At 36.4% G+C, this 25244-nt stretch overlaps 1 protein-coding gene across 3 annotated transcripts; it reads right to left on the bottom strand.

Moving 5' to 3' along the window:
* Positions 1-1633: 1633 nt before the first annotated feature.
* On the bottom strand, positions 1634-24783 carry LOC132938314 (PR domain zinc finger protein 1). 3 transcript variants are annotated; one of them, XM_061005083.1, is made up of 11 exons: positions 24340-24783; positions 8075-8136; positions 6055-6228; positions 5856-5972; positions 5694-5744; positions 5456-5581; positions 5206-5338; positions 4327-4774; positions 3239-4209; positions 2891-3119; positions 1634-2795 (listed from the first exon to the last, which is right to left on the bottom strand). In XM_061005083.1, the coding sequence occupies exons 2-11, from the start codon at positions 8081-8083 to the stop codon at positions 2480-2482; spliced, it is 2574 nt and encodes an 857-aa protein (XP_060861066.1). In that variant the 5' UTR covers positions 8084-8136; positions 24340-24783; the 3' UTR covers positions 1634-2479. The 3 variants fall into 3 exon arrangements, with proteins under 3 accessions (XP_060861066.1, XP_060861067.1, XP_060861068.1); XM_061005084.1 differs by lacking the exon at positions 24340-24783 and adding an exon at positions 13008-13154; XM_061005085.1 differs by lacking the exon at positions 5694-5744 and having other exon boundaries at positions 24340-24782.
* Between the last annotated feature and the right edge of the window lie 461 nt (positions 24784-25244).

The raw sequence follows: 25244 nt of genomic DNA, 5'->3' as shown, positions 1-25244 counted from the left end.
CTTTTAAAACCAATAACTTACATGGCAAATAGAATAAGTATAAGTTCACATTTTATACAATACAATACAATACGATCGCTATACATATTATATTAGACCTATATAATTACAATATTATAATCTATCGGCTATATACTAAAATATTTAATTATTGGATGTTAAACTTTAAAGTTTTCATTTTCATTAGCTTGCAGTAATTTTGTATTTCGACCATTGGTAATAGTTATACAAAATATTGTGGTTTATTATAACTGAATATTAAATATTACATGATCAATATATAATATTAAAAATAATTAAACTATATAGTATTATACAAGTGAAATAATGAACATTTAAAGTTTAATTTTAACTCGATCTACAATATTATTAACTGTTGAAACTTGAAATGAAAGTATTATTGTTTATCGTTATAATACGTTATATAATGTCTACCTAGTACTGTATGTCAGTATATATATATATATATATATAAGAATTGCAAATTAAAATTATTATGTTCATATTATATTTATTGGTAGCTACATTTTAAATTTCTACATTCATAACAGTCAAATATCTCATTATTATTTTTTAATGAAACATTTTAGAGTTTTAATAAGTAATTTATTTTAGTTTATTATTATTCCATAAAGGAAAAATAATAATAATAATAATAATAATAATAATAATAATAATAATAATAAATTAGTATAGTTAGTTTTTGATTTGTAATATTTTACAACTCAAGCGCATGTTTAATATTACATGGTTTTATTATCTACCCACTACATAAACTTTTTTAAATCAAGTAAAACATTTTTTAATTGATGGTATTCTACAGTATAGGTGCTAGGTATAATTGTATAAACAATTTCTGAGAATATAGCCGTAAACATAAAATATATTTACCACACCATCGAGTTAATGATACATTGAGCTCCGCTTAATGTGATCACTGGTTTATAGAATCAAGTTGATTTATATATTATATTTATATGTATTCAATCAACCGCTTATTGGAATCTAAAATGAAAATCCCAAACCAAATATTATATTGAAAAAAAGATGCTTTTTGGAATCAACTGGTTAATAGAATCAAAATGGCCTGAACCAATGTGTTCACATTAAGCGGTACTCACTGTATTAATTGTCTATGTACCTACCATGGTAGCATTCGTTTCATCTATAGACTACAAGTACAATTAATGTTACTAAACATTTTTTTAGTCAATAATTGCTTAAAATTAAAATACTATTTATAGATTCTAAGTGGTTAGTTGGGGTTATAAATTGTTTACAATACCTATTTTGTTTGTACCAAAATACTTATTCTTTAAAAACTGTAAATTAAATATGGATAGGTAGGTACTAGGTATACAAAGTTATTTTAAATGGTATTTTTTCAACATTTTCTAAATTTTTCGAAAAAAAAATTTAATTAAAATAAAAAAAGAATGCAATGGCAGGTATCTGTTTGTGTATTTTTAATAAAATCTTGACAACTCTTGGCAAAACTATCTCTTCTTCAAATCCTTTTTCGTGCAATTATTTATTATTGCTTTTGAATGTAATATGGACAACACAACTCCTGTTTGGAGATATCAGTGTTTGAGGAATTTCTATTAAGCAAGAAATAATAATCAAAACAAAATAAAATAAAACACATTAAGTATTTTATTCAACATAATAATTTATATTATATTATATTGTATTTATAATAGTAAAAGGTAAAATAACAGTTCACATAATAATATTACAAAATTACGATTTTATAATGTAGGCATAATGATAATATTATTTTTAACTGTGATTTATTTTTTTTTTTTGCTTAACTAAAACGAAAAAAACATATCCTTGAAAAACTAGTGCCCTCACTATCAAATCACAAAGAAAAATATTATAACCAAAATATTCCTTCCCAATATTCAATACAATCGTTATCTACAAAACATAACTGAGATCAACAAAACATCATTCATACCATACAATAATATAGCTAAATAGTATTAATTTAATTAATTATTATATAATATTATATAATATATGTATATATGTATTTATATTTTTACATTTTACAGTCTACATAAATAGAAAAACTCGAAACAAAATTAGGAACATTTTAATAATATCTGTTTTAGAAGTACAAAACTAAACATCTATACAAAATTAACAATCAGTACATTTCGCTAAGTCTATAAATCGACCGCTAAAATAAAAAAAAATTCAAATGCAGTTTTGTTTTTCTGCTCTAAGAAAAGAATTCCTCTTTTATTTTGACAAAATTTTATATTAATAAATATTTGGCTTCTTTGAGCTTATCGATTTTCGTCAGAAAATAAATTACGTCTTTAATAATTAGCCTTTTAAGTTTGTGGGAGGGGGAGGGGCCACTAATGGTGATGGTGGTCAAATACACTAGCTTGTTATACGGCCATTGCAATTATATGTTACACAGTTAATATCCGTAGACTTAGAATGCAATAATTGTGTCTCATATTTATGTGCACTCGATAAAGTGCCTCTGTTCGATAACCGATGGTCGTTGAACCTCTTCCGGTTGGACGGGTGTCATTGTCGGTTGATGATGATGTGGTCGCAAATGAGCGTACATGTCGTCGTCGTCATCGTGTTTGTCACCAACGTGCGGTCCACCGTATATGTTTTGATTTGTGTCGTCGGTATGTTCCATCATACCGTTCGAGTAATTGTTTTGATGATACGCCTGGTAATCGGGACTGGAAATCTGCTGTTCGGTCGCGTCGTCCTTGCCGCCCGTGTATGGTGGCCTACAGGAAGTGGTCTTCCAGTGGGTCCTAAAGTCGGAATAAAAACAAAATGCACCGTTAGTAACTATTTCCGCGTTAAAACACCGTCCCAGAAATAATTGGCATTAGAAATGAGTACTGACCTCAATCCGCTGGCGCTAATGTACGATTTTTGGCAACAGTGACAGGTGAACGGTCGTTCGTTGGTATGGATGCGCTTGTGCAATTTTAAATGCACTAGTTGAGTGAACGTCGACGAACATATCTCGCAAACGAACGGTTTGTCACCGGTATGTAGCCTCGAGTGAGTTTTAAGGTTAGAAGTGGAGCTAAACCGTTTCTGACACACATCGCATTCGTGCGGACGTTCTCCTGTAAAATCCAACAGACAATACAATTAGCTATCGTTCTTATATTATTATTATTATTATTGTCATATAATTGTATGCAATTTGCATTATATACACATAAAACGTGGTAAATTCGCTTACCGGTATGTACGTAGTTGTGTTTTTGCAAGTGGGCCAACTGCGTGAAACTCTTCCCGCACGTCTTGCATTTGAACGGCCTCTCGCCAGAGTGCGTTCTCAGATGCACTTTCAAGTTTGACAGTTGACCGAACGTCTTGCGGCACACGTTGCACTCGTAGTGCATTTTTCCATTTTTCTTGCTGATCGGATAGGGCAGGGACCTGTACCCGCGCGAGTTGCTGGTGCTGCCGGGACTTCCACACGGCGACACGTCGTCCGGTGACATGGAGCCCGCCGGCGGACTGGCGCTGGATTCCACCGGATGGTTACCGGGGTAGTGGCACTGGTAGCCACCATTCTGCGGTGGGAATAAATGCGTCTGGTGGTGGTGGTACGGCATGTATTGCATCTGTTGACCGGCGGGTGCCGGATAGACGAGTATTCCCGGCGGTGGTGGGCTCCGGTGCATTTGGTGCAAGGGTGACAGTACCTTGGTAGACGAATCTGGACTGACGGACGCGTTGACGTAACCGCGTTGTAAGTACGTTGGGTCGGTTACCGGCACTTGCGGAGGGGGTGTCATCGACGGGGCGATCGGCGCAGGCGCCGCAGCTGGCAGGCCCGAATCTTTGTTTTGCAGCAAAAGGTTCTCCAACAGAGACTTCTGGTCCCTGGGATACTGATAGATGACCGACGGCGGGGGCGGCACAATGGGTGCATCGAGCTTGAGTTTTTTCGGCAGCGATTCAACAATGTCACTGCTGCACGGCGCACTGGATGACGACGGTTCCGCGTATCGTTTGGGTGACTGGGAACGGATGACGATCACTGGCTCGGCAGCCACGACCGGTGGTGGCGTTTGCTCTTTCGGTGGTTGGTCCGATTCCTTTCTGTACTGGGATGCTTTGCGTAATTTAATTTTCACCTTGAGAAACTCGTTAGTCTCCACTTCAACTGCTTCCTCGTCGGGTTTTGGCAATTTCGATTTTTTACTAAACAAACAAGTCATGTTTTTTTTTAGTTAAATAATACATATTATATCTATATGTAACTACATAAGCTGTACTCTTGTGATGCAAATCAGATTCAAATTATTTGAAATATCTTACCTGTAGTCCAAAATGCAGTTGGAACTATCGTCAGAATCAGATAGATGTTCGGGTGGTGTGGGTGCATCGTCATGGTAAGTGTGGCTGTGATATCCTTCATCAGACCGTACTGAATGAGATTGAGCGTACCCTTGAGCTTTTCCTTCGTCATCTACAGGTCTTAGTCGTAATCCATCTAACCGCAAAACGTCAGCATTTCCATTGTCTATGTACTCTTTGACCGGACTCATCACTACACGGCGCATTGACGTAGCATTGTTAGTCATTGCTTTATCAAACTCGTTACGTATATCATCATCCTGCCAGTGTACTCGATTTCCGGTTTTGAGTGTGACATCACCACTATCTACTGGAAGTGGTGGAGGTGATGAAGGAGTCGACGATGATGATACTGTATCTGCACCGTCGGCTAGCATGGGTAGTGTAGGAGATGTAGACGTTTGTATTTCTGTAAAATAAAGTTAAAAATTAAAATTAACTTTGTACCTAAATTAAAATTGAAAAAACAATGTGTAAAAACCCGTTTTTTAAATTAATTTATTGTTGTACAGTTTTACATTTTTAATTAAATAATGAAATTTTAAACATTGTTAATTAATGGTCTGAACGTTTTGATAGGTACTTAATAAAATAAAAAATATTTTTTAACTAATTCTACTTTAATGATTTTAATAAAAAAATTTTATATTTTAAACTACGTAAAGTTCGTAAGTGTTTTTTTGGTTATTACTTATTATCTTGTATACCATTAGTACTACAATATATTATTATTTTAATAACACGGCGTATTAGATAGGCAATAAGTATACACTTGTGTATATAACATTATAAAAAGTATCTAATGTTCATTATACATTTTTTCATTTTTGTTTCACTTACTTCCTTGCATTCGTTGTATCATCTGTTCAACGCTGGATGGGTAGTTTAGCCTTTCAGCAAATTCACGGCAATACCAAACAAGAAGTTCTTCATTTGGAAAAATTGGTCGAATTGTGTAAAAAAATATATCAGTCTATAAAAATAAAACATTAAATAAACAAATGTCATTTTTTACTTTTACGATCATATTATAAAATATGTATAATATATATCCATCGTGAATTTTTTTAAATTTCTAATTTGTACTTACTCCGCATTGACAAGCGATAAGATTCTGCGATTGTGGTGAATATGGGGCACTCACGTACCGCATCCAATTGGATTTCGTTTCATCGTAAGTGTTTATGTAATAGAACGGTTTGTTCTCTTTATAAATCTGCAACGGTACATGATATTAAGTAAACGAAATAACGGAAGAAAATAATTGAAAAATTAGCTATTGATAGTTTAGAAGAAAAGTATTATCTAAGTAGCCAAAGCAAATTTACCTGTTGGCGCATTTTCCGCCAGAAATTATCTTGGCCTAGCATGAGCTGGACCTAATAAAAAAGTACGGACAGAGTTGTAGATAAGAAAGCATCATTAAACCCGATAGTTAGTTAGTTTAGAAGCATTATGAAAGAGCTGTATTGATTTTTAACAAAACTTACCCTCCAGAAGTATTTCCGTTTTCCGTTTGGCGCGTGCTCTTTAACGCACACTTCACCCACTAATGGACCGAACCTGGTGCCTAATGGAATGTATATGGCACTTTTTACGCCAGTGATCTACATCAATAAGCAAAAAATCGGTTAGTAAATAATGCCTACCTACCTAAATTCTTAAATTTTATATTATATAAATGCATACTTTTTTTCCAATTTTTTTCAATTTGAGATTTCTGGGTAATGAACTCTCTGCTCGATTTGGGTTATTCGGATCTGCTGGTTGGTCCAATACAATGTAATCGACAAATTTGTCAAATTCTTCTTCTTTGATTGAGTTAAAATCAAAAGGCAAATCGGATTCCATCGGAGGCGTTTCCTGAACGGGCAAAAATATCATGGTTTAAAATTAACACATTCACAAACAGAATCAAATGTTGATGATTGTTCAGGGTCATGTTGGTCTATTGATTTCACCTTCCGAGGTGGATATATTTTTAGCTGGATGTGCGCATTTCGTTCGTATCGCATGGCCAAAAAGATAACTACCGTGGTTTAACGCACACGTCGCGATGCTCATCGAGGTCAGGCGCTGTGCATTTAGGGCTGAGTATGAGTGGTATCTTAGGGTAGGGGCAAGGAGGAGAAAGAATATGGGTCACTAGTGCCAACTGAGAGCCCTACAAACTGCACTATCGATCGTACCGATGCATTCATATATAATGTATATAATATACTCTCAGTGCCAGTATTTCACTATGACGCGTTAGCCAAAATAAAGATGCAGTTCATGTAGTAGTCAGTAAAAATATATTTTGTTTATCATAGAAAAGTAGAAAACCATTTATACTCTCATTTGCTTATTAAAAATGTAATTTTAGACAAAGAAAATTAAATGAAAAAATTCCTACACAACTTTGAACAGTTCTGTATTTATACACCCAAATAAAATTAAATATAGCTTACAAGTGGCGACCTTAAGATTTGTATTATTAGAACAACTGGAAGGCCAATAATATGAATAACTTGACACAAGAAAATAGCAATAATGAAACCGAATCATTTGGTGTTTGCCAAATACCAATGTATGGTCACGGGGATACAATAATACACCCATCGTAGCCTTAAATGATTTTATACGCTCGTCAGTATAATTGAAAATTGCATAATGATTTAACATTGTCGTACAAACATAATTATACAATATGAGTACGAAAAAAAACCGTGTTTCTCAATACCATATTATTTTAAAATTGTATTATTAAATGCATATTTTTAGATCAATAAAAATGTGTTAAAATTAAATTGAAAGTAAAAAATGAAACCAATTTATTTCATCCTCAAAGTCTCAACGAGCTTATAGGGTTAATTATATCATCGTTATTCTCAAACAAATTACTGGAGATAAAAAAAATGTCTAAAACATTTTAGTAAAAGGTTGTTGAACTTTTGTCCCGGAGCAGTATCCGATTACGGCCGCTGTCTAGTGTAAATCCGTCCCGACAAAATGGCGGACCGGAAAGTTCGATAACGCAGTTCTAGACGGCTGCGAAAGCAATCGATTGGCGATGGCTTCACAGTAAAGGAGGGGTAGCAAACCAAAGAAAATACCGTGCCAATGTAGATGTAGACAAATATAAAAAATTAACGACTCGAGAAAACTGAATAACCAAATAATTGTCGGAGGTTCGTGGTGACCGCCAACAGACCAGACATAATCGATATCACTAGACCGGAAAATATATATGGTGCAATGTCTGGAGAATGGTAGACTGAACAAAAAATGTTCGTCTGGCGTTTGAACTGTGTTTAAACTTTTAACAAATAGTATAAACTATACATACAAAATTGAAATTGTATGAGTAATTTGAGAATGTAATTTAAGTAAATAGAATTATCCAAGTGCAATATATATGAATACAATGACTATTTGTTATGCTAAATTGGTATAAAACCAAAATATGAACGCAATTCTAGAGATGTTTTTTTATTTTTTCTTATACATTCCACAAATATCAAAAACAATACTAAAAAAAAATCTTAAAATAGGTTAGGTTTTTATTTAACGTCTTAATTATAAAATACTGATATTATATTACACATTAATTGGTGACACGCACGTCTATATGCTCAAAAATATTGAATGTGTTAAAATAAATTGCGCAATTAATAAATTGTAGGTATTTGTACAATATTATTGTACTATTAAAAGGAATTCAATTTACCTGTCTCATTGTGATATTTGATGATTTACTAGTCCTCCATAAATCCTCTGCAATTGTATAACCTGTTAACAGAAAATTGTTATAATTAAAATTTACAATATACAGAATTTTGTTTGCTGTTCAAATGAAATAGCGATTAAATTCGTTTAATATATGGGTATTTGTATAACACATGTCTGGGCTTATTTTAGACGACCGGCGACTGAAGTTCACTTTGTCCCCTTTCCCCATTCAAATTATTTATACACGCACATGAAATTCCAAAAATCTTTGCGCATACTGAAGCAGTTCTCGCGATCGTTCAAATCAAACATCGACACTTGGTAATGCATAAATAATACCTAAGTAAATGTAGGTACGCGTTTGTGTGCCACCTGATTAAATGCAAATATAGTTCGATACCGATCACATAATATTATATACCTACACAGTTATAGATAGCAATAATTAAAAAACAAATTATATGAAACTTCATAATTCTGTATTATATACGTACATGCTTGTATATATATTATTATATAGTGTCGACTAAAAAATAACCAAAATTATATTGTTATCAGTTCGATTAGACAGTATATAAAACCACCAGCCGATGAATTGAACATTTTGTGAGGTAGGTATAACATATAATATATTACAATATTATATTAATTAATCAATGAGTAACACTGATAAGATCGATAATCATATGTTTATTTACCACTTGTTATTATAAGACAGATGTTTTAATGTACTCTAAAAATCATTTAAATTTTTTCGATGGCATATCCTCGCCCAAACGACAATTAAATAGTAGAGTATATTATTCCGTGGACCGCGTCGGAAATTTATTAAAATTTATAGTTAATGTAGTCTTGTAATAATATATTAATGCGTTGTTCTTGAATATACTAAGTATTGCACAAATTTTGTAATAAAGAAAAATAGTTATCGGTACAGGTAAGTACCTACATAGGTACCGACAAAAATTAAAACAACAAATTGTCATATTTTAAATTGAATTATACAATTAAAATGTTATTTGTTTTATTTTTGTTAATGTAAATAAAAGTAATAATAATAATAAAAAAAAATTTTTCTTTAAATTTAATTTTTTTATGAAAAGACACGTTAAATGTTACGATACTTATTATTTGTCATATTTAAGAAGAATTAGATATTAATGGCACAATATAATTAGCTAACTACCTGTGTAAAAATGTCAAATTTCAATAGTATTCTGCTAGAATTAAATGTAGTAAGCACAAAAACCTTTGTTGTATTTTTATTTCATAGCAATTATTTAACGAAATAAACATTAATTTCTCTAATTACGTAAATTATTGTCAATGCTTATGCATTGTGAACATCTTTTTATAAAACGCATTGGAAAAATGATTATTAAGAAATATTAATTAGATAACTATAATATACATAAGAATGTACAATTACCAATTTTATCATAACTGTTTTTTCATTGATTTATGTATAATTCTACAATGTATAATAATTTTGAAATACATTTAATGAACTAAATAAAATACAATATTTTTTTTCGCTTTGGGGACATTGTGTTATACGTATACCTAAACTTTACAGACATTTATTAGTTACATATACTTTTGTCTAATTATTCTTAAAATAAAGTCACAAGAGTTTTGGTTCGATAAAAAAAAATAACTCAAATGATATTACGTTGTTTTTTTTCGAATGAACACGAACTATATATAGTCACTCTACATTTATCCATTTAAATACAATGGCTTTGTCTTAGAATTGTTGTCATAGAAACGTAAAATCTTTTTCGTATGACTCTTTATAAATGGCTCACATCTATTTTGATTTGACAAAAAATGTATCATTAAAATCTAACAATATGGCAATAACCTTATGTAACTGTACCTATAGTAAAAAAAAACAATTACTATGATTTATGACTTACCTCGCAATCAAATTACACAGCTATTATTTTGCGTAATTGTATTTCATTATTTTACATATTAATATAAGTACCTATATTATTTAATTTGCATTAAAACTTTTAAGTATTTTACTGCAGTTCTAATAATATAGAAAATTTAACCCTACGAATCAAAACCGAATATTTATTATTCGTTTATCAAATCAAAATCAAGCCAATAATAAAATTAATGTGCATTCAAAACGTTCGTTTGTTCGTATATAAGTAATTACTGTTATTTCTGTCAAATACCATAGAACCAATATAGTTAATATTTAATTGCATCATAATAATTTGTTTCGGCCGTATTACGCGTATATATATGTGTATAAATTATAATTATGTTTATCAAATGCACCTAACTGATAAAAAGTGCATTGTGCATTTTGGTCAAGGACGTATTGGCGATTATCGAACAAATGCATACATGCCTCTTCTATATAATACATCACTCCATTCCGTGCATCGCGTCAGTAAATATATCATATAACATTATAGATATAAAGTAATCTAGTTTTATTGGTTCTTTCAGTTTTCAATAACTCAATTTTATTGTTGTTGTCGTGCGTATTCACGAATAATATACGAAAGATTTGCACAACCATAATAGTTAAATGCCCTTCATCCTGTTATCAGAGTCAAGGTCGTAAAAAGAATTTTAAAAAAAATATTTAAAAAATACACTTGTTAAATCTCGGCCTTATCGGGTATAATATTACGTTCATGCATACAATTGGAGACTTGGCCATTGCGGAATACTATGGCAATAAATGTTAGTTTCAACATATTATATTGATCAGTAAATTATTTTCAGATCTAGTTTCGGTGGAGGATTGAATGCATGATTTAGATTTAATAATATATGGCGGCTTATGTATTGTATGAAAAGATAGATATAGGTATAGTTTAGGCGATGCGTACCTACCTACTTTATATTTTTTACACTGCAGCAGGTTTCGGGAATACTACCAGGTCACCGTGTATAAACAAATAAGCGCTCTTTGTGTTTCAACCCCCCTTCCCCCTCAAATACTTATACCAAATTGCACAGATATTGCTGAACCAAAAAAAAATTGTAATTTTGTATTGAAACAGCTGCTCTGGTGTATCCTAGTATATGCACAAGAATATATATATATGTATAACATGTACTGACATCTGACACTTGAACGTACACAAAAACAAAAACTAATGATGTGTACTTATCGACAATTAATTTTATTCGAAAAATTACGAATAGTTTTTATAATGATAATGTCGGAGAAAATAATGAAGTAAATACGAGTTCAGTTTTGTAAGTGTTCATAAAACTTCGGTTGAAGCTTGAAATTTATAACATTTTTGTTATATGCGATTATAAAAAAAGAGCGACAAAGGGTGCAAAAAAAATGATATATATAGAATCCGGATTTGGAACCTCATATAATATAATATGTTGTACAACATCCGATAAAAGAGTGATCGAAATGAAATGCATTTTATTTTTATCAAAATTGCTAACCTACGGATATATTAATGCTGGAGTAAATAAATTCAACAAGTGTTTTAAAAAATACACCAGAACGTTTCTATATACTATAAGCAACGCATTTTTAGAAGTTTATGTTATATAAACAAAATATGATTATATACTTTCTGTAAAATTAGATTATCTTTAGAAATTCTAATGTTTTTTTTATACGATAACTTAAGACACTGTGATTATTTTGATTTATGAATGACATTATTTGTATTTATACAACAAGGTTTTTTTAAATAGTTAACCTATAATCTTTAGCACTGATTAACACTGTAAAATAAAATAAAACTGTGTTATGATAACTTATAAAAAGTGAGCATAAATAGTCTCGTGATTCATTTGTTTATATCTGCAACGGAGTACATAATACGTTTCTTTTCAACACTCAAAAAGTCAAAATCTTGTATAATAATACAAACATTTAGCGTATCTTAATAAATAAAATATAATAGTGTATTCTATTATAGGTACCTTCATTTCCTATACATATTATTCATATCTAACCTACATATTTTTGATCATGCGGTACCCATATAATAACATGACGTGTTCTTGATCGAATAACTTTTTTGATTTAGTACCGAAATTCAAATATCAATACAGAGTATAATTATTTTTGTTATTATTATTATTATATTAGTCACACTGATAAGTACCTATTAAAACACTTTATATTAATCCATATTTAATAATATTGATTTTTGATCAATAAAACAAACAATAATTACATTTCTTTCAGTGATAATCGTTTGGCAGTGCACAGTCTTACCACGCTCTTACTCAATTTGAATTATGAAATTTTACTATCTACGATCAACCGGAAAAAAAACTTTCGAGAACGTGTTTCGTGATAAATACACAAAAAGGCCTCGCGGGGCATACACAATTACTAGATTATTGATGTTCACGGCCGCAGCCTTGGGACTCGCGTTTTGCCCGTTGCACATGCACTTTACTGCAATGAAAATGTGATCTCCGTGTGTGTCCCAACGTCATATTAATAATAATTATGACATATTATCGTCATGTAAACGTGTGAATTGTAAAATGTAAATGACAAGGAAATAATTCGTGAGAATGCGCTTTACCTAATGATATACGTATACCGATAGCCAAGAAACTAAAATATTCTACACTCTAATAACTGTATTATGCGAAAATAAAACGTGCGGCTCGTGATTTCGTTGCAATGATCTGTTCGTCCTACACCAGCTTACACGATAGGAATTAATGTCGTAATACTATAATTACTCTAATTTAATCATTAGTCCTTTGAAACATCCGAGAAATGTTTTAATATCAGTTTTTAGGTACAAATAAGTTATTTATATTATATTGACATGTGTGGGAGTCATCGTATCACGCATAATACGTAAAAAGGTTAAGTAAAAAAAAAAATGTAAAAACTGTTAAAACATTTAAACGTGTACCTACTGTACCTACCTATAGTAATAGTATGCGTTAAACATGCTTACCCAGACGGCCGGCGGGCCCGGACTGTTTCTGCAGTTGAAATCGAAATCGAAAAGTGTGGAGCTTGATAAACAAAAAGTATGTTCTAAGCAATCAGGCGTTGTACTGACCTAAGGCAACACAACGGTCTGTGTGCACCGAATTCTGGCTTGCACGACGAGGATGCGCTCTGCTCCCCCACTGCCGCACCACCCTACCCGCTGTACTCGGCTATTATCCCGTCGCTGACGACGCCGACGTCTGGTCCCTGGCGCGCGCGCGCTTTGCTCGTTCACCCGCTGCGTACACCCGCTACACGTCCCCTCTTCTCCGCGCGCGCGCGCCGAACGTAACGCGCGGACGGGTGTCGAGTGCATTTCCGCATGCGCCTTGGTGCATCAGGACGACGACGCAAGCGCGCGCCGTCGCGGAGTAGCAGCACTATGGCGGTGGTGGCGGTGGCGGCGTCGTCGGCGTCGGTGGCGTCGGCGGTAGCGGCGGCGGTAGCGGCGGCGGTAGCGGCGGCGGGACACACTCTCGCTTTTTCACCCAGCGCACATTATAATATATACACCGACAGCGGCGACACACACACACACGCTCACGTACACATACAAACGCATGAAAACTCGGTCAACGGTCGACGGAAATTTGGCGTTCTACTTGCATTATGCAAGAGCAATGTGTGTATACGACGCGTTTTCCAATAGTAGTTCCGAAAATCATGCTTCGAGTCGTACACCTAATATAACCTGTGGCCCATAATTTATAAGACAGCGTCAATCGGAATTCACAATTATTATAAATGTGCGTTTGTGCTTTTAAAAAATGTCGACCAACCGTGATGTGCGCGCGCGCGCATTTCATACGTTTTTGTAAAACAAAGACTGCAATGATTATATAGGCTGCAGACTGCAGTATACCAAGGTATATATCATTGGAATATATGTACACGGTTTCGAAACGCATTACAACGTTGCGATTCTATTTAGGTTGTCTAACGTTGCGGATAAAAACGTAGTAATGCAATGTGCATGGATGACGTGCGCGTCCGTCAGCGGTATAATATACTGCAGAAGTATAAAAATAAATCAATACGTTCCTCCGCGGTACATAATATTGTATATTACATATTGTAAATTTTAATCATCACAAATATAATTTGAATAAAATTCAACTCGACGTATCCAAGGTGGCTGTCGGCAACAGTGGTACACATCTATTAAAGTCGAGTTAATGGTTTTGTTTTTTTTTCGTTGTAATAAATGCAATCGAGTGCAATACGCGCGTAAGCGATACGCGTATATATGTGCATAATAATAATAACATATGCACTTGGAGTGGGAGTACTTTATAATATTATGAACACAACGAAAAACCGTGTAATCACAATGTGCGTGGGTTTTCAATAGTGTCGCGCGGTGTATGCGATGTATCTGAATGTGCATCAAGGTCATCACGTAATGCGCTTGTTGACGACGCGCGCGCACATAGCATACGAAAACTAGGTCAATCGCTATCGCCGCGTGTAAATATAACGCGAAATTAATAATAAACGAATAAACGTTTCCGTCGATTCTCAATACGTATGCACTGCAGGCTGCAGCTGCATCGGTGGCGGGCGCCGCCGTACAGCACGGGTGTTGCGGACCGCTGCAACAAAGCTCGAAGCGTAAGTAAACCCACCGAGGGGGTGGGTCGGAGTGGGTTGGAGTGGTCGTGGGTGGGTGGGTGGTTGACGGCCTCGCGAAGAAGGGGTGTGAAATGGTACGACGGCCGACGCGATTGCGGGGAAATTTCGAGGAAAACAACAACAATAACAAACGTATGGAAAATAATACGCTTGTATATAACGGGAGAAAAACGGAAATCGACCAGGAAAGCGTAACGGGAGCGACGGCGGCAGTGTAGTGCTAGTGCATATAGTGGGAATACCCTCCCGGCCCGGAATATAGCGGACAAAAGTTCATGAGGTCACCGAGATGGCGGCGGCGGCGAACGACAGCGCGTAATATTGAGGACGTTCGGTCAGTGGGCGTGTCCTGGTGGAGACCGCGGTATACGCGAATGAAAATCGGAAGTATATAATATACTATATATATATATAATGTGCACGGCAGTGGCGACGCAGCAGAACTGCTGCAGAAGCGGCGGCGACATCGGGCCAGCAGGAGCAGGAGCAGCAGCAGCAGCAGCAGCAATGGCAACACACTCCTTCCCCGACCGCGAAAGAGTCGGTCAGACGGCCGCAGGGGTTTCGCCGCCGCCGCCTCCTTTCTCTTCAGAATATTCGCGTTATACATCGCTCCCGCTCGTTTTGACGTAACGGAGCGTTATTATTATTATTATTATTATACATCGCGCGTCTGTCTAGAAGACATATACGAGTATACAACTATATAACACTACACTTGTACTGCACTTTGGTTTATGCGCCGGCGTCGCCGCAACGTTTCATACTTCCTTCCGCCCCCGCCACCGTCGATGCGGCGAGTTTGAAGGGTTTGTTATGGTTTCCACGCCGTATATTTTTATTTTTCTGTTCCCCTTTCTCGCATAATCATTAGCAGCTTTATATAGCTGAAAAGCTGTGGGCGCAGTATTATTATATTATTATAGTTTTCGGCCGCCCAGACGGAAAACGATTTTCGCGACGCAAAAACACATGAAAAAACCCGACAGCCGCCGCCGCCGCCGCCGTCGGCTCGCCCCGGGTCAATGACCAACTTGCACACACACACGCGTGCGCGCGCGGCGTTCGTTCTCTCACTCGCCGTTAACGGTAACCTAACCTCAATTTTGACGCACTTTATTTTTCGTTTCTTTTGTTGATTCTCTTCCATAATTTATTTATCGGCTCATTGACCTTAGCACAAGAGTTCGCACATCATCATCATAATAATAATAATACAATATATTATATACCACCTATACACGGATAATTATAATTTACATACGCACAAGCGCCGCATCGTGTGTCACCCGTTGAAATTAACGCAATTGCTTCATATTATTATTATTATTATTATTATTATATGCTGGCTGTCGCACCGACTCGACGCTGGATCGTGGGGGGGGGGGGGGAGGCGAAGGTGGCGATAGATGGACATAGACCGAACACGTAATTATTATATAGTCGTAAAACAATATATCATCAGAGAAATGTACGACAGTTACAATATTATAATATATACAAGTGTAATTTTTTGTTTTGTTTAATTTTTTGTCGTCCACACTTTTTAACATGCTATGGGACTGCGGTGCAACACACGGACTATATGTATAGATATTTCATTACACTTTTATATCGTACTGATTGTAGGCGGAACACTATCCGTTTTTAAACGAGCACTGATTATGAAAAATAAAATAAATTAAGTGTATAATAATAAAATTAAGATAAGAACTAAAATATCGTGACCACCCGTAATTGTATAATTTGCAGTTATTTTTATGTATTATATTTTTTAAACGAAATTTCAAGGCTCAAGCACTTCTGATTTCTGAACGCTTTCAATTGAACCAAAACTGAATAATAATAATGTTTTTGAGAATTTCATTACAGAAACATAAAATTAGTACATTTTATCTTATACCTACTATATATTATACAAAGTATGCATACTAGATAAGTTGGTTTTTTCGAATTGATCACGATATTTGAATTCTAGCTATAATGCTATATATAATGTAAAACGTTTATCAACAAAATATAATATACATCTATTATACAATCATATATTCCTCATCATTTAATATTCGTTAATTTTCACCAAATAGATTATCTGTTTTTGCGCTTAGTGCAAAAAAAGGCACCTATGTAAAAAAAAAAACCGTAATTATAAAATAATTAAAATATGTTCTCCAACAATGTTCTTTTTTGACATCGCGCCTTCTTGTGCACCAAATTACAGATATATATATATGTATGCATCGACTGATAATACGTTATAATCAAACTGAGAAAATTGCAGTTATCTAACACGGCATCGGTTAATTTATAATAATAATATACTCTACGTGCACTATACCTATAACGTCTGTGCACAGTGACATTTGCAATTCAAGGATTGCTGCCTGCAGCAGTAAAGAGTAAATATATATATATGTATGGGTACATCCGCCGCCGACCGATTTGTAGTTTCGAATTAAAAAAAATAAAACAAATATCTACGCCAAGCGTATATAGTATACCTATATATATATATCGCCTAACGATGCCTGCGCGTTAATTAATTCGAGTGGGCACTATAATGATTGCAAAAAAAAACTTAGGTGGAAAAAAAAAATTGTGTGAGTAAATTTCTTATGTCGTTCTGCAGCACTCCCCGCCATGCGTAGTCGTCGTCGTAGTTCTTCCCTTCCCGACCCGTACGACTTTTACGGGCAACACTGCACCAGAACCACGGCGGTGACCGGTCGTTGAACTCTCGTGCGCGGCAGCCGTACATAACAATGTATATTATTATATATAATATATATATATATATAATAGATACCTATATAAACGACCATTATTATATACATATATGCGAGTATATGATATAGCCATATGAGGTGCAGTGACCGCGGCAACGGCGGATGATGAGTTTTCCGAAATTGCAATAAATGCGCGGCGGCCGCCGTCGGTATTCCGTGCGTACTCGCAGAGTGGAAAAACTGTTGTGCCCGCCCGACGCGTACGATCGTGTGTCGGAGAAGGGGGGGGGGGAATAATATTTGTAAAATTGCCAAAAAAAAAAAAATTGAGGCGAGACGCGCGCGTACATCGAACGAAAGAAAATGCGATGCGCTCGCGCGCGCGACGGGAATTCGACGCCTGGACTAATGACCTCCTTGTAAGTGGAACAAACCGGACGCGACAGCGCAGACACTCTTCTTTTCGACGAACCGAAGCTTTGAGTGCACAATTTTTTTCCCTTCCCTGCAAACCCCGCAGCCTATACACCGCTACTGCAGCAGTACAACTATACGATATATTAATATACAATAATATAGACACGACGACAAATTTTCTATTACCACAGTCGACATACCGTCACACACATGTATAATATAATATACCCATACGAGTATATATAATGTATGAAAATACAAAAGTATAAAACCATGCTGCATGTGTGTGCGGGTATGTACTTACCTCCCGGGACGTTATATATTATATGACCATTATTGACGGCGTCTTTTTGTGTTTCGGACACCCCAACGCAACGATATAATACTGACCATAAAATCACGACAGTATAATAATAATAATAATAATATGTAACACGCGCGCACGCGATGACCTCGACAAAATGTCACAGATACGCGTTATTATATAGGAACCAGCTATATTATATACCCGATAATAATGGTAATAAATGTTTGTTGACCTTCAATACCGTTAAAACCACCCTAGCCGTGATCTTCTCTCGGAAACGGTACTTCCAAGGACAAGGATATCGTTTATCCGAAGGCCAGTGGGTTACGCCACGGGGTGCGGGCCGGCTCACAAAAATGGAAAGACGACGACGGTGCGTGTCGAACGGAGACCATAATCGTCATCGGTATAAATATATATTGGAAAAAATTAATTTTTTTTTCGTGTACGCGCAGCAATACTAATTATAGACGAGGAGGAAAAGGAGGAGGAGGAGGAGGAGGAAGAAGAAACGCATTTTATTATAATTTATAATGTATGGAAGGTCACGTTTGTTGTTGATATTCGATTCCCACAATAAAAATTATAATAAAATAACGCAACGAACAATCATGTGACAAGATATTATGATATGCAATATTGGCACATTATATACATATCTTTATATATTAATGCATATATTGTGCGTGTACTTCACAGTTTTTTTTTTTACGATATGTGAAAAAAAATCATATGCTTGACCTTGTAGCTAAAACCGGTGTGTTATCTAATCGTAACGAAATACCTATGAATTCATAAAAATTTGTTTACACTTCCTCCAATGCGGCTGTTATCTATATCCACGCATAAATTTATCGCCGTGGGCATAATAATATAATAATATATAATGTCACGTATATCTATCGTAACGATATTCCATAATAATATTACATGCGTCGATCAGAGGGAAAAAATTGTTAATTTTTCTCTGCAGTACAAACGGCGATATCAACCTACGCATAATTGCATGTAGTAGTTATTCTTGTGACTACGCAATCCGGCGACTTCGGTGCTCATAAAATATCATAATAAAAGATAATATTACGGTGCGATGTCGTGTTAAAAATGAAAACCGAAAACGACTACCTGCTAGAACAACAACAACAACAACAACAATAATAATAATAATGTTCCGACGCGACGAGGGTGCAGTGGTGTAATAGAAAGTTACGTATAATATAATATAGTATATAGTGCGGTCGAATCATTTTTGTTCTTTTCGGACCGACACACAGTACTGTAGGTCCGTATTGCGTAATTCCAAATAATTTAGTCGGCTTTCCGTTAGATCGTCGAACAAAGACACGGTCGCACAAAGATATACAGTCACACAAAGGGTATATTATATGGACCGATTATTCCCGAGAATCGAGAAATGTCGAAGAAATAACACACTCGCATTGCTCAGACGCGGCAGTGAACCGTTCATCGGCACCGGGAAAAAGCATTTATGTTCATATTATATTATGCTCCTTACTTACAACAGATCACGTTGGAATTTGCCGCTGGACACGCCAGAGATTCGCAACTAAATATATTATTTGTCCGGGGCTTAGTGCGGCGACAATGATTTATTTTTAATTTAATTGTGTCACTGCAGCAAAAGTGCAAATCGACGACGACGACATCACTATATAATATTATTGATGAAAAGATATAATATTATAATATAATCGAGGTAAGCCACATAAATCCACAAATGACCGTGGCGTCGATGCAAAAATAATCGTTGTCGGCGATGCACAGCAGTTGCTGAAAATCGTGACCCGTGAACCCGCCGCCGACGATCGCCGAGGATACGCCAAAATACAAATATGGTATTCAAAATTTAAAAAAAATGTTAAATGTTCGTTGCCCCCTAGGCCCCGAACGATTAATAATATGTAGACAAGCGCGCGTGTTCGTGATATGGTTACGTGCAAATCTTGAATCGGCTGATGGAAGGAGGTGGAGCGGACAGGATGAAACCGAAAAAAAAGAACCATCGAAAATCGCAAAAAACCGCACGTCCTCCAGAGGTCATTGACCGGCAGCGACGGCGGCGGCGGAGAACGTTTTATGGTGTGCGTTCGTCGCGGTTATATAGCTGATTATTGTAACGAAAACCCGAGAAGCCGCGCGCTCGTCCATCACCGCGACGAGTCATTCGATTTCGGACGTTCATCCACGAGGATTTCGGCCTCGAAATATGGTTTGGGGGTGCGGGTGAGGGGGGCGTTCCATTATACTATATAGCCGCGATGATGATTTATCTCGCGATCTCACCCGTTGGGTGCGCAGCAAGCAGGGTACCGTGGCGGTCGCGGTCCGAGGGGCGGTGTCCGTGTGGAGGTGGAGGGGGGCAAGGGGCGGCTCGGGCATTCGCTTATAATAATAGCGTTCGCCATTCCGGGAACGCGTCGAGCAAATTATAATAATATATTTTATATCATATTATGTTTTTATATTGTGCGCGTTCTTCCTCACAGCAACCTTGTCCGCGCCCAAACCGCAGATAATCGCACACACGCGCGTATAATTTATATATTATTTACATATTCGTACACACACGCGGGCGCGCGTGCATAATAGAGCGACGCAAGAGTCATCGACGGCCTCCGCGCCGCCGCGAACAGGCCAATGAACTTGGCGCACATTCAGCCAGCCGGCGGACGACGGCGACGACGACGACGTCATCTCGTCACTCGCAAACATCGGGTATACGGCCGCGACACTATATACGCGGCGCGCAGCATCAAACGCGTGTCCAATCTTTTTTCGTTCTCCTCTCATTTTCAGCATTCCGCGCGGGCCCGCGATCAACGACCCCGCCGAATCCTCGCGATTTCAAACACGCCCAATACGCACACGCGGCGACGTTTCCTACGCCACCGCCGCCGACGTGTAAATAACATCATATTGTATATATACACGCATATATATATAAACGCTTTACGTTTACACGTTCCCGAGTGCAACGCACCCGCGACGGAGGCGTTTAACTCGTGGAAATATATAATAATACGCGCGCCTATAACAACAATATACGAACCGCCAAACGAACTCGGCGCACCTAAATATTATACAATTTTTACGGCCGGTGCTTATCGTTGTCGTCGTCGTTTAGATTCATTTTTTCGTCTATAACGTAATATAATATGACATATTATGTACATCCAATCCAATACGATATTATTAAGACGCTTATGTCGCTTTGTCGTTATTCTACATCGTTTAAAAATGAAAATCGGAAAAACTGCATGCTAGATTTCCTGCATGTTATTTCGTAACTTATAATACGACGTAGCTACGTATAATAATATTAATATTATTATTAACATTAAAATTGGCGAGGTACACATTAATTGAGTGCGCCCAAGCATCGGTCGAGGAAAAAACTACCCAGAGATATAAATATTGTAAAAAATATAATATGAAGTAAAATATTAATCGTTTATCCCGCAAATTCATTGCGCAGCGGCATTTCAGAAATCTCGTTTCAGTTTGCTGTGGCATCGCAATTCGTCGTAGTTAATATTTGAATATATTATACCATTAATATCATAATAATAATATTATTGTCATCGATTATATTATACTTTATTATTGTCTATATTGGCATCGACTCGACGTTTTGTTATCCTTCTTCCCATTAGCGCGCTCGAGATCGCCAGGAATTTCAATAAAACCTAGTGACATGGCAGTCGTTCAAAAGACGTAATATAATATGATTATTATATTTAATTGCACATTACATACGCAATACGTAAAGAATCGATGTACTTGTTGTTATCATTCGATGACCGAAGAGTTTGTCAAAACGCCCAAAACCTTCAAACGGTTTTAAATAATATAATATGTTTAAGGCGTTCGTTTGAACGACAGCATCATATTATACATTCGACGGTGCGCGTACGGTGTTGGATTAGGCGTATTATAATAATAATATATATTATTTTATAATACGCCTGCTGTATATGGTTGGATGACGCGCGCGCGGGCCATCAACAACGCGTTCCGTCTTGAGGCAACGCGCACGTCCGCCGAGTCGACGATGTAAACAAACTCGCGAGGACCAGATGAGATATATACATACATACATAATAATATATTATATTACAATATGATATTATTATTATTATTATCATCATCATCATATACGTGGGACGACGATAATAATATACAAAACGGACGAGGTCACGACGGCAGCCGCCGCCGCCGCAACACGATATATTGTCACGCCGCCGGCACACGCACGTCGCACCTATATCTGTGTTTGTGCGTTTGTGTGTTGGTGGTGTCGGTGTGTTTTGATGGTGTCAACGACAGTGGTGGTGTAAACACAATGCTTGAACTGGGAAAAAATTAAAAGGAGGATGCGAAAGTATAAAAAAAAATTGCGTACCGAATCGTTTAAATATGTCTTATTGACAATAGGATACAATTATAGAAGGGATGAATATATTTTTTAATAGAATAGGGACCCCGTTCTACAGTGTTCTCCTTCAATTCGAACACTTTATTTACAGTAAATTTATCTGATATCGGACGGACTCGAAAACGGCTCTGCAAAAGGATAAAAACACATTTTCAGTAGCGGGATGTCCATGTTCAGCGTCTTTGTCTTGAACTGCAGTACGAGGGCGCCTTACGAATTCGTGACGTGAGAGGCGCCTTGACGGGTTGAGACGCGAAACGAACGCGATATAATATACCACGGTATAATAATATTAGCGTCCTAGTCGAGCGCGCAGCCGGCGATTTATTATTTTTCTTTACATTTTTTTGTCCATGCCTCCGGCCTCCGTCCTCCGTATTCGCACGTACGCGCGTATTATACGCGATTTTTTTTCACGGGCGAAAGGCCACGGTTACATCGGGCGGGGAAGGCGGCGCGGTGGCGGTCTGGTTGTGCGTCGCACCGAGTTCACCGACCTGCCGAGCGACCGAACGCGCGCGGCCGATGCTATGAGCGGAGGGGCGGGCGCGCGCACGGCCCGGCAAGGTCGATTCGCGAGCTGCCCGGAGGGGTAGCGGTCCCCCCCCCGCCCGTCCGCCAATACCCATCCACCCCGAGGACAATGCACCGGTCAATGGCTTTCGTGGGCAAGCTCTATTATCACGCGCACGGCTCTTGGATTTATACGGCTAAAATCACGGGTGCGTATAAATATAACGAAGGTATACATGTAATATGATGATAGTATAATAATATGATATAATGTAATGAATGGAATATACCGGTACGAGACCTGTTGATCGGCTGCCATTTGCGGCCGGGTTGTATATCATTTTTTGCGACCTAACTTTTGATGATTACGCGCTCGCATAATATAGACATACGAGAGGTTGCGCAGATGAGGTGACGACGATCGCAAACACTGACCGCCCATACAATAATATACGCGTATTATAATATCGTGTTATAACAAGTGGATAATAATATTACCCAGCTGAAGGTATACCCAGCTGAAGTGAATACTGGTTTTCGGACATCGCGAATATTACGTGGTGGCGGTTGTCCTCCATTCCCCACCAGCCCTTATATGTTATACTTTGCGGCGCAATATAAGTACAACTATAGAATATGCTACACGACCATCATCGGCTTGTGAATCCTTTCGAGGCTAATATATTACGTTAATACTATAATTAATGTTTCCCTCAAATATTTAATTCCCACGTTGGAGACCCTGCATTAGGATATAGTAAAATCATTTTAATGTGTTTTTCAAACGATCGGTTCTTCTTAGAAACAAAATACCTATAAGGCTATAACTATGTATTATTCGTACGCTAATTTGAAATTAGAAAATAATATTTTTATAAAACTTTGTCCCAAACAGTTAAACGTAAATCATAATTATTAACAATAATAATTACTGCAGTTATATATAGATATAGATGCTATACTTTTGTACTTCGTTCACATATTATATGCCAATTAGAGATACCTATTAGACATTAGTCATATTTTTTAAGATGTCCGTTAGTCATTTACTAATTAAATTGCCATTGAATGAAAAAGTATAGTTTGGAAAGATTATATAATGTATATTTAATATGTTATCTACGCACTACTGTAATAAGATTACACGCATGTATTATAATATATGTGAAATGTTTATAGATAATTGTTAAACTGTATGATTGAATGAATGAATATTATATGAAAATAAAAAATTTTTACTCACTGAAAATGTTGGTTGTTTTGATTATTATATCCTATATATGCGATGTTGTACGTCGATTACAGAATCATCTCGAAGTATCCAACGAGATAAATCGCACAACCGAAGAGTTCACAGTTTAATAAAATTAAAAAATGTTTGTAGGTACACTATAAAATATTATTTATACATATAATGTGTATGTATTATATAAATAAATACAATTTAAAAAATGTAAAAAATACGATTAACAAAATAATAAAAAAAATTATAATAGTATATATTATATATTATGACAATATCTAATATAAGTATATTATATTATACAGTAAATTTGCAAATTATATATTATATTATATTATATTATATTATTACAGTCGTAATAGCGATGTGATAGATGCGGAGCGAAAAACGTAACCGATCGGCGACAAGACTCGCACGGTCACCTGTCTGCGCTGACACTGCGGATCAAAGCACTTCCTTAAACTTAACCTTCAAAACGGACCGACCTCTGGTGGAAGAAACGGTATCTCCTTCCAACCGAATACGACCGGTTCTCGCGGGCGCACACACACGGCGTCGCGGCACACGAACGGTCGATGAACTCAGAAAGTAAACGCCACAGGTAGTCGGTGCCGCCGCGGTTTGCGGTGGTGGGGTTATATTATATTGTATGTATACACTGTAACGTGTATAATATGCACGTGTGTGCGTATTTGTCTGTGTGTGTGCGCTTGTAATTTTGCGTATTTGTGTGCATTTGTGTGTGTGTGTGTTTCCATCCAGCCTTCCTCTTTCGATGTTCTTTGTTTTTTCGTCATTCTCATATTATATTGTATTATTATACACACAGATTGTGTATATATTTTTTTTCGACGTACTTAACGGTACTGCACCGGTTCCTGGTACTCAGTGCACGCGCATCACTG

Source organism: Metopolophium dirhodum, chromosome 2 (genome assembly GCF_019925205.1).
Source record: "Metopolophium dirhodum isolate CAU chromosome 2, ASM1992520v1, whole genome shotgun sequence".
Taxonomy (NCBI): domain Eukaryota; kingdom Metazoa; phylum Arthropoda; class Insecta; order Hemiptera; family Aphididae; genus Metopolophium; species Metopolophium dirhodum.
This window is presented reverse-complemented; position numbering and strand designations above follow the sequence as displayed.

Bases quoted from the DNA above. Each gene is read 5' to 3' on its own strand.
- LOC132938314 (XM_061005083.1), bottom strand. The intron at 5,745-5,855 runs GTAAGTTTTGTT...CTTTTTTATTAG, and splicing joins AACGGAAATACTTCTGGAGG to GTCCAGCTCATGCTAGGCCA. The intron at 2,796-2,890 runs GTCAGTACTCAT...TTCCGACTTTAG, and splicing joins ATTAGCGCCAGCGGATTGAG to GACCCACTGGAAGACCACTT.